Source organism: Hoplias malabaricus, chromosome 5, assembly GCF_029633855.1.
Source record: "Hoplias malabaricus isolate fHopMal1 chromosome 5, fHopMal1.hap1, whole genome shotgun sequence".
NCBI lineage: Eukaryota > Metazoa > Chordata > Actinopteri > Characiformes > Erythrinidae > Hoplias > Hoplias malabaricus.
This window is the reverse complement of record NC_089804.1, coordinates 6,864,631-6,876,468: the sequence shown is the minus strand read 5'-3', so window position 1 is coordinate 6,876,468 and position 11,838 is coordinate 6,864,631. Positions and strand designations below refer to the sequence as shown.

The following is an 11,838-nucleotide window of genomic DNA, read 5'->3' as shown; positions in this document are numbered from 1 at the left end:
CATTTTGGCAAATCCAACCCTGAACCAGTTTCACGAAACTTGGCAAGCAGTTTGCTAACCCTAGCATGGGAGATGGATGGTCTAGTAGGATGTCTTGCACTGAAATCTGCTGCAATGACCCGGTTACTGCGTTCACCAGACATCAACAGAATTTCTATCCGCTCCTCACGTGTTAACCTCCGCAAGTTGGAAAAAGCAACAGTGGATCTTCAAATGATGACAGTAGTAACAGCAGTAGCAGCAGCTCTTCGTCTGAAAGTTCTGATGAGGACTTTTCCAGATCAGATAAAGACTCGAGTGGAGACTTCTCTTCTGAGAACGTGAAGGCAACTTCATCTTCAAGACGAAACATTCCTATTGATCATGCTTCTACACCGTTGCCGACAACTGATTTTGGAAAATCTTCAATCTGCAATCAAGGACAGGACACAGATAAGGAAAATATATTACAACAGAAAAAACGCAAATTGTCACCAAGAAAAGTAGGTAATGCAAACAAAAAAAGTGTTCTAAAAAAGAAAAGAAATCAAAATTCATAATAAAATATGTCTACTGTGGGTATTAGAATAGCCACTTGTAATGTACGAGGGATTCAGTCTAAATTAAACAAGGAGAGAAAATTAGAATCTTTAAGTAAAGAATATTTAGATTTAGTTTGTATTCAAGAAACAAGATTAGCTACATTAGATGATATTAATGAAACAGGAAAACTATGGATTAAAGGACCCTCCTATTTTTCTGTTGGTGATTGCAAAGCAGATGGTATTGGTTTTCTATTTTATAATAATTATTTCCAGATTATAAGAAGTAGAGAAATTATTCCTGGAAGACTAATGTACATGGATTGCTTCCACAGTGGTAGAAAAATGAGAATTATTAATGTTTATACAGCACAAAGTACATCCATCCATCCATCCATTATCTGTAACCGCTTATCCAATTTAGGGTCGCGGGGGGTCCAGAGCCTACCTGGAATCATCGGGCGCTAGGCAGGAATACACCATGGAGGGGACGCCAGTCCTTCACAGGGCAGCACAAAGTACAGTGAAAAAAAATCCAGCTTTTTAAGAAATTGAAAGTGTTATTATGTACAGGTTTTTTGACAATTGTTTGTGGTGATTTTAATACAATAACAGATGATATAGATAGAATAACAACAAATCCAGCAGTTATACGGAGAGAAGGTCCCTTTTTAAAAAGAATGATGTTAGAACAAGGTTTTTCTGATGTTTTTAGAATACTATACCCTAATAAAATAGATTTTACCAGATTTAATACTATTTGTAAGACCAGAATTGATAGAATTTATATAAATGAAGTGTTAGAAGTTTCTTCTTATAAAACTAAAACGATTATTGATTCTGATCATTTAGCTGTAATTTGTAATTTAAATGTAAAGGGTGAAACTAAAAAGAATTATTGGAAATTAAATACACAAATTTTAGAAATTCCTGCAGTATTATTAGATTTAAAAGGAGAGATTGATAGAATAAAATCTTTACATTTTTTTACTAAAAATGATCAAGAGCTGTGGGAAGTTCTAAAAATACAGATAAGAGATTTTTTTAAAGGAAAATGTCGGACGTACAATAAGGAAAAAAATGAAAAATATAATTTAACAATGATGCAATATATTAAATTAAAGTGCACAAAGAGAAGTGATGAAGATGAAATTATTATGTCAAAATTGAGGGAACAAATAGATTCAATGAATGATGATCTATATCCAAATCTACAAACTCTTGCAGGTGCTAATATGGAGGAAATTCATAAAAAAGCTAAAATTATGTCTGTATACACAAAAAGGAAACAAAGCTCATATATTGGATCAATCTATTCAGAAAAAGGTAAAATTGTTAATCAGCCTTTACGAGATTAGAAAATCTATTCAAATATTATGTCAAGAGATGTATAAAGAAATTAAAACAGATAATAAACATTTTAGAAAATACTTAAATTTTGAATATAATAATGAATATGAATTTTTAGCCGACAGAATAATAGAAAGTGAAGTCATCACAGCAATAAAACAATTAAATTTAAAAAAGTCTCCTGGAAAAGATGGGTTACCTGCTGAATTTTACAACAAATGTATGTATGGTATTTCCCAATTATTAACTAGAGTATTTAACGAAGGTGTGGAACAAGGATTTATGTACGACACCTTTTATGAAGGTGTGATGTCACTATTATATAAAAAAGGTGATAAAAATGATATCAATAATTGGAGACATCTCACTTTAATGAATATTGATTATAAAATTTATGCAAGAATCATTATGAATAGGTTGCAGGATGTTCTTGATGGAATTATCACCAAAGAACAGACCTGTGCTATTAAAGGAAGATTGATGTGGGATAATTTAGGTATTTTAAGAGAGTTAGTTTGTACTAAAACCAATGAATCCTTCTACATAGTCGCTTTAGATCAAAAGAAAGCTTTTGACTCTTATCTCTAGAGAATATTTATGGGAAGTGTTAAAAATGTATAAATTTCCATTAACTTTTATTAGAATGATTATGTGTCTATATGTTGAGTATAAAATACAGATTAATGTAAATGGACATTTAACCGAACAGTTTAAAATATATAGAGGTGTTAAACAAGGTTGTCCACTTAGTGCAGCACTTTATGTTTTGGCTATAAGTCCATTAATAATGAAAATTCAAACAGACCAGAGGCTTCAGGGTGTTAAATTAGGAGATAAAATATAATTACTGAATATGCTGATGATATAACAGTTTTTATTAAATCTCAATCAGAGTTAGACATTATTTACGATCATTTTAAAATTTATGAACAAGTTTCGGGGGCACAATTAAATGTAAATAAATCAGAAAGTGTCTGGATAGGAGATCCAAATAATAAATTCAAAATCAACATTCCTGAATTAAACAAAATAAATATTTTAGGAATTTATATAGATAACACAGGTTGTGTAGATGCAAATTGGTCTCAGAAAACAGAAAAAGTTCAAGAAGAAGTCGAGAAATGGAAAGATAAAAAACTAAATTATAAGACTAGAATAGATATTACTAAAACATTTATTCTATCAAAGATTCTGTTCTTAGCATGTATTTTCCCCCCACCTGATATATGGTTAAAAAAAAATAAATAAAATATGTGTTAATTTTATATGGAATACAACTAGAGAAGTTACTAAAAGACAACTGATTTATAAAAGACGTGATTTAGGAGGCTTAGGTGCTATTGATTTCTCTATTAAAACAAAAATTTCCTTTTGCAAAATTATTCAAAATGGAATTCAACGACAAGTAGAGTGGATAGGAGATTTGACAAATTGGAAATCTAAAAAAGGTAAAGCTAGAGGGTCTATTCCATATTATAAATTAATCTTTTCAGATTTTATACATAAATATAATGATTTGAACATTGATTGGATAAATTCTTCAAATAAAAGCATATATAAAATAGTGAGTGATAAAATTTATGGACAGAATTTTGAATTTAGAGAACTAAATAAAGAGGAAAATAAAATATGTCTAAAAAATATTCTTAACAAAAATATATCTGAGACTATTAGAGATACAACCTGGTTAATAGCAGTAAGGAGGTTACCAGTCAGACTTTTAGTAAAATGGAGTTGTTTTATTAAAACTATAAAGTGTCCAATGCCATTATGTCAAGAGGAAGAATCTCTGGATCATTTTTTATTAGAATGCTATAGGTCTAAAGAAGTGTGGGAAAAAGTAAAGGACATAGATTTAAATTTTGATGTAAATATTAAAAGTATCTATTATGGCATTTTTGATTGTAATATTGATGAATATAAATGTAATTTTATGTGGTATATTATATGTTTGGTAAAGTCTAAGTTGTGGAAAATACGATGTAAAATGACAATAGAACAGTCTTTTGTCTCTAGTGATGCGGTTGTGAAGAGTATTAGGACTGAATTAAAAAAACAAAAGACTCTCAATATACTTTTTAAAGACTCTATTATTTGGGACACTCTAAATATATGAGACTGTGCTCGTTTGTATGTGTAATTAAATGTTTGGATGTATGAGTATATAATTTATGTAAGCTGGAATTTTGGAAGGACTGTACATATATTTGTATTAATTAATAAAGTTTATTATAAAAAAAAAAAAAAAAAAAAAAAAAAAAGAAAGGGTGGTAAAGGTCTTGGAAAAGGAGGCGCTAAGCGTCATCGCAAAGTGCTCCGTGATAACATCCAGGGTATTACTAAGCCTGCTATCCGTCGTCTCGCTCGTCGTGGTGGTGTCAAATGTATTTCTGGTCTGATCTACGAAGAGACCCGTGGTGTGCTGAAAGTGTTTCTGGAGAACGTGATCAGGGACGCCGTCACTTACACTGAACACACCAAGAGAAAGACTGTCACCGCTATGGATGTGGTGTACGCCCTGAAACGCCAGGGACGCACTCTGTACGGTTTTGGAGGTTAAACGCTCAACTTGACCAAAGCTTATATCCAAAGGCTCTTTTAAGAGCCACCCACAAGTTCAACAAAATAGCGTTTCCACAAGTTTTTTTTTTTTTTTTTTTTAAGCAAAAGCTGTTCATTTTAGTTTATTATTACTACAAAAAAAAAAAACAAAAAAAAAACTTGGAGATATTTTGTCTGGTGTTAAACAAGTGAAAAGCTGTGTCTAAAACTACACCATCGGTGTAGTGAAGTAGAACCGATGGTAAAATGCCATTTTAAATGGTAAAATGATATTTTCAATCAAATTTGTCACACTACAGGCACTACTACACTTAACAAATTCCGAACCTGATTATCTCCATGTCCAACAAAAGTGCTCCTGGCCCATGAGTTTTGTCTTAAACAATGAATTTTATTAATTTATTGACAAAAATATCTTGGTATTGAGCACATAAGGAAAAAGTGTCTGAAACAAAGTTCTGATAAACCAGTACCATTTTGAGCATACTTAAATATATTAAAGCATGATGATTATCACTCCACATACTGAACATAACGTGTGCGTTATTAAACATACATGTGAATCCAAACGGCCTCATATGTGAGATGCTCAGGAATACAAACAATATAATTACCTAAGAAAAGAACTCCAAAATCAACAAACAATTCATACTTAGAGCCCATAAATAGCCCGTATCGTAAAATATTACATATGTGAACTTTATAGGTGCGAAATGCGCGGGACAAAGAACAAAGACAGCTCAGGTCTCGGGCAGAGCATAACGTCAATGAAAAGAGAGTCTGGAGGGAGGAGTTCAAGCAACCGAACGCTGATCAATGGGCGTTGGACAACATTTGAGTGGGCGGAGATATGTTTTATCTGCATATAACAGTCTATATAAGCCGCGAGCAGGGACAAGCCCCCACAGTCGTTTTTGAGTAGCACTCGAAGAACGTCTACAATGCCTGAGCCAGCTAAATCAGCCCCGAAGAAAGGGTCAAAGAAAGCCGTGATCAAGACGGCTAGTAAAGGCGGTAAGAAGCGTAAGCGCACCAGGAAGGAGAGCTATGCTATCTACGTGTACAAGGTGCTGAAGCAGGTCCACCCCGATACTGGTATCTCTTCCAAGGCTATGGGGATCATGAACTCGTTCGTCAATGATATTTTCGAGCGCATCGGCGGCGAGGCTTCCCGTTTGGCTCACTACAACAAGCGCTCCACCATCACCTCCAGGGAGATCCAGACCGCCGTGCGCCTGCTTCTGCCCGGTGAACTGGCCAAGCACGCCGTGTCCGAGGGCACCAAGGCCGTCACCAAGTACACCAGCTCCAAGTAAGCGGTGATCAGACACGTCCAAACCCAACGGCTCTTTTAAGAGCCACTCACGTTTTCATGTAAAGTTCAAATAGTTTTCCGTTATTTTTTAAGTATTTAATGCTTTTTAGTTTTAAAAAGTGGACCTTAGAACAATAGTTTCCTAACAAATCCCACATTTACAGCTATATTCCTGCATATGTTGCAAAATTTCACATGATTAATCCCTTCCGTTCACCCTGTTATTCAATGCTCAAGACCACAACAGAGCAGGTGCATCATAGCAGTACAGTGTGGTGGTGTCTTAATGTGGATCAGAAAAAGCAGTGCTGTTAACATAATCCACCAGCCAAAAGCATCCTACAAACCGGATTCCCAAAAAGTTGGGACACTAAACAAATTGTGAATAAAAACTGAATGCAATGATGTGGAGATGGCTAATGTCAATGTTTTATTTGTAATAGAACATAGATCAAAAGTTTAATCTGAGTAAATGTAACATTTTAAAGGAAAAATATGACGGTTCAATATTTCAGTGTCAACAAATTCCCAAAAAGTTGGGACAAATAGCAATAAGTGGCTGGAAAAAGGAAATGGAGCATATAACGAACAGCTGGAAGACCAATTAACACTAATTAGGTCAATTGACAACATGATTGGGTATAAAAAGAGCTTCTCAGAGTGTCAGTGTCTCTCTGAAGCCAAGATGGTAAGAGGATCACCAATTCCACCATTGTTGCGCAGAAAGATAGTGCAGCAATACCAGAATGTTGTTATCCAGCTTAAAATGGCAAATAAAAGTTATCATCATCAACCGTGCATAACATCATCAAAAGATTCAGAGAATCTGGAACGATTGCTGTGCATAAGGGTCAAGGTCGTAAAACTCTACTGGATGCTTGTGATCTCCGGGCCCTTAAATGTCACTGCACCTCAAACAGGAATGCCACTGTCAAGGAAATAACAGAATGGGCTCAGGAATACTTCCAGAAAGCATTGTCAGTGAACACAATCCACCGTGCCATCCGCCTTTGCCAGCTGAAACTCTACAGTGCAAAGAGGTTTGCACTGGGCCAGGGGTCTTTTAAAATGGAGTGTGGCAAAATGGAAGACTGTTCTGTGGTCAGATGAGTCACGATTTGAAGTTCTTTATGGATCACTGGGACTCCATGTCATACGGACCAGAGAGGACAAGGATAACCCAAGTTGTTATCAACGCTCCGTTCAGAAGCCTGCATCACTGATGGTATGGGGTTGCATATGAGTGCTTTGTGGCATGGGCAGCTTGCATGTTTGGAAAGGCACCATTAATGCAGAGAACTATGTTCAGGTTCTAGAACAACATATGCTCCCATCTAGACGTCATCTCTTTCAGGGAAGATCCTGCATTTTTCAACAAGATAATGCCAGACCACATTCTGCAGCAATCACAACATCATGGCTACGTAGGGGAAGGATCCGGGTACTGAAATGGCAGCCTGCAGTCCAGATCTTTCACCTATAGAGAACATTTGGCACATCATAAAGAGGAAGGTGCGACAAAGAAGGCCCAAGACGATTGAACAGTTAGAGGCCTGTATTAGACATGAATAGGAGAACATTCCTATTTCTAAACTTGAGAAACTGGTCTCCTCTGTCCCCAGACGTCTGCTGAGTGTGGTAAGAAGGTGGGGGGATGCCACAAAGTGGTAAAAAATGGCCTTGTCCCAACTTTTTTGGGATTTGTTGACACCATGAAATTTTGAAACAACATATTTTTCCCTTAAAATGATAAATACCTGATCAAAAGTTTAAACCGAGAGAATGTGTGTTATATTCTGAATAAAATATTACATGTTGGCACCTCCACATCATTGCATTCAGTTTTTATTCACAATTTGCGTAGTGTCCCAAACTTTTGGAATCTAGTTTGTGTGTGTGTGTTTGTTTTGTTAATGACTTTGAGCTTAATAAATCCTTGGGAATGCATATTATTGGAATACTTTTTTTTCTTACTGTACAGTTTATTAAGCATTGCTTTTTTTTCCAATTATAAATGCTTTAGCATTTCTGGTCAAGAACTATAAGAAGCTAATGCAGTTTAAATGAAATTGATATTAGTTTATAGAGTCATAGAACAGGTTATATGCTTTTAAATCCTAATGCATACAATAATAAGAAATTTAGCTGGAGTATTCAAATTTGTTTTACTGTAAATGTTTAATACTGTAAAAGACAATATATAATAAAAAATAATTAAGTAAAATTTGCATAAATATTTTGTGAAATGACAGTTGTATAATGTGACTTTTACAGTAAAACAATATTGTTATTTTGGTATTTTTCCATGTATTTGAAAGGGATTCATTGTAAAATAAGTAACAACAGCATATACATTTTTTCTGAATGTATTAGTTTATTAGCAGTAGGATTATGCTAATTCACATATGAGGCCGTTTGGATTCACATGTATGTTTAATAACGCACATGTTACGTTCATTTTTTAATTTTTTAATTTTTTTAAGTTTAAATCAGAAAACATTTTACAAACTGTAAATTTTAAAGTTTGTACTGTATTTTTAACCAAATTATAAACAAAGTATTTTTTTTTACAATGTGGACATCAGCAGAATTACCTCATGCTCAGATGTGACTATAAGCTCTGCAGACCAGAAGGGGCCCTGCTGAAATCCTTTTTTTTCTTTTCCACACAGAATGAATAATAAAGACTGCTTTTTTGCAGCTTTAAATAAGATATGATATCTTTTTTTTTTGTCAGAATACTTAATATAAGACAATATGATATTGGATAATAAACAGGGACTATACATATGAGATGTTTTGGTTACGGAGGGAGCTTTTGTTGTGGGATTTATTTAATTTAAAATTCAAATTGAGTTAATTGTCTTTTGTTACAAATAACCTTTTGATCATCTCCCCCTCATTTGTATTGAAATGACCCTGTGTCTCAAAGCCTTCCAGATAATAGTCACCTCCTGTTTCTTCATTTACATCTAACGTTTGAGAATCAGCGGTGTGTTTGCATACCATTGCTTTTATATGCTGGTTTTATATATTGAATCTCATATTCAAATCCTAGGCTCAGAAACACCAAGTTGAACCAAATGGTCATCAGCCATTTCATCCAAACATTTGTCCCAGGTCTGTCTCCATGGGAGAGTTTCAAACACAGACGGGCACAATGTGTGACGTCAGCATTTCTGAAACCTCTGTTTACTTTCATAACAACAGCATTTACAACGTTTTCGAAAAACCTCCATTTTCAGTGACCTTAAATGTTGTTTTCTTGTGGATGGGAGGCCAAAGTAACAGACCAAAACCTCATTTTTAAAAGTAAACGGATCAGTGTGGACAGGCCTTAACAGGTGTATGTGGATATATAATTGTTTGAAGTATTTAAATTTGATTAATCTTAAAAATTAAAGAATTGGTCAAGCCTGTTGTTCTGATATGTATAGTTTACAGAAGAACAATAACTAACTTCCCTAGACTTACACTGTAAAACCTAAAACTGTATGCATTTAAAAAAATCAAGTCGACATTACTCATTTTCTTACAATTAGCAGACATCACTTAATCTTGGTAAGTAGTTTGTACTATCTCTTTGAATGACCATGTGTACTTGATGTTTCAAGAAAAAACAACTCAATAACCCAAGTTTTAGCTTTCTTGTCTGTCACGTGAACACACCCAGTCTCAGAACATTTCAAATGGCGGGCACGGATTCCAACAGAGCTGTTCATGTTGGCTGATGGAGATGTGAATTTTCCTCACTTCCTTTCTCGTATTTAGTAAGCATTCCCATGTATAGTTGTATGTAAGTTTTTTTTTCTGAAAACATATTCAAAAACTGCCTGTCAACAAATGTTAACAAACAGTTAAAACAGATAGCTAGCCGGATAAGTTCTATCTGTTGGAGCCTAACCTAGCTAGCGATAACTAAACAAGCGCTAAAGTGCTGCGGTTAAATGGTTAAAAGGGTTTAATTTGACACGTAGCTAGCTAATTAAATCTACACCGCTCATGATTCCTGAAGACATTTGATATGTTTTTCTGAGTCGGTTTTTTCGTGTTCGCTCTTTTGATAGACTGTGCTCTGTTTCGTCCGATTCAACTGATTCATCATACCGCTGCTCATTCCCAATTTTCGGCGGGCTGCGAAGCTGAGGTCTCACGACGCACAAAGTAAGCCAAGCTAACCCTGGACTGCTAGATATTGACCATAGATATGTATTTGTGCCATTGTTTTAAGCCGCTTTAACGACAAACAAGACGTCTCATGCAAAAAACGCAAACTCTTTGAGCCGTTCTTTCTTAACTGGAGCTGTAGTTTGCTAGTTACAGTTTGATGCTCCGTTCCATTTTATTCATGCTTCAATTACATTCGGGTGGCTTTAACCGCTTTTTTCAACCAGACTCATATAGTCTGTATATTAGTACGGCATTCCCATGTGGCTTTATAGGAAGGCAGACTGAACAGCTTGTTCGCTCACGTTTGTCTATCTTGCAGACTGAGAAAGGATGTTGTGGAAATGTAAATACTGTCAATTCAGCACTGAAAAAAGAGCACAGCTACTAAGGCATTATCGCTTAAAACATGGGGGCTACACAAGAACTGTCCCCTTCCCCTGCCTTCATGATAAATGCATGTGCACATTTAAATCTGTGAATGCCCTTAGGACTCATTTATCTAGAGTCCACTCAAACTCTCGTGATAACCAAACTGAAAGTTCTAAGTTAAGTTTCAGTTGTCAGCTGTGTGAATTTACTGAGCCTTGCACTATGGCAGATTTTTTTTCTCACCTTCGCAGTATTCATCTAAGGGTTAATCAAAGAGTATAGTGTCCTTTTGCAGACTGCAGTTTCCAAACTACTGTGTATTCAACATTCAATGCTCATCAAATTAAACAACCAGGACACACACTTGGAGAATGTTTAAGTCTGAAATAATTTCAGAAATTTCTCAAGATCATGCATATGATCTTGCACAAGAAGGAATGTCAGATGTAGACACTCTTGAGCTAGAGGACACTGAAGAATCCACAGTTACAGATCTTCGGGATCTAACAAGTCAGTTGGAGCATAATTTAGCATCTCTTTTTTTAAAGATGCAAACCATTCTTCATGTACCAGAGAAATCTGTGCAGGAAATAATTCAACAGCTTAATCAAATACATCAGTTGTCACAGCCCTTACTACATGACTCAATTAAGGGTATTCTCACAAGGTACTATGACACTATAAATGATTCAGTCATTAAAGCTGTAGTAAACACAGTTTCAGAGAGCAATGTCCTTTTTAAATTCTGTGGCACAGATGGTCCTTTATCTACCTCGAAAAGACGAGCATCATATGTTTTGAGAGAGTTTCCGATAGTAATGCCAGTGGAATATGTGGTTGATAAGGGCAGGAAATCTGTTGTGTATGTACCAGTACAGTCAATGCTGCAGAAGCTATTAAACAAGCAAAATGTTCTGGATAGTGTCCTATCAACTCAAATGAATTCCCTGAATGAATACCAGTCTGTCATGGATGGTTCTAGTTTCAGGGAAAATGACTTTTTCAAAACAGAAGAATTCAGAATTGCTCTTGGTCTTTACATTGATGATTTTGAAATTTCAAATCCACTAGGAACTTCAAAGAAAAAGCACAAAATGTGTGCAGTGTACTGGGTGATTGCAAACCTTCCTTCAAAGTACAGGTCCACGCTCCATACAATTCAGCTCGCTCTCTTGTGCAATACAGTTACAGTGAAAGAGCATGGTTATGCCAAGGTTTTGCAGCCACTTATCAAAGACCTGGTTTCATTAGAACAGCATGGTGTATATATTGAGAATTTGGGGAAAAGTGTCAGGGGGACAGTTTTATATGTTTCAGCTGATAACTTAGGAGCAAGATTGCAAGATTTCAAGAAAGCTTCACAGTACAGCAATTCTGCAGGTTCTGCATGGCAACAAGAAGTGAAGCCCAGAACAGAGAGGTGAGTACCAGAGACTTTGAACCTCACACTATAGAAAATCACAATAAACATGTGGAAATGGTGAGGCTAGACCCTGCTTTGAGTCAACACTATGGTGTGAAAGGTGGATGCTCATTGACAGATAATTTGGA

At 35.4% G+C, this 11,838-nt stretch overlaps 1 protein-coding gene across 1 annotated transcript; it reads left to right on the top strand.

The window, feature by feature from the left end:
- Nucleotides 1–5,358: 5,358 nt before the first annotated feature.
- Nucleotides 5,359–5,771, top strand: LOC136696103 (histone H2B 1/2-like). Its single transcript, XM_066670241.1, has one exon. It carries the CDS (start codon nt 5,375–5,377, stop codon nt 5,747–5,749), a length of 375 nt encoding a protein of 124 aa, XP_066526338.1. The 5' UTR covers nt 5,359–5,374; the 3' UTR covers nt 5,750–5,771.
- The last annotated feature ends 6,067 nt before the right edge of the window (nt 5,772–11,838 follow it).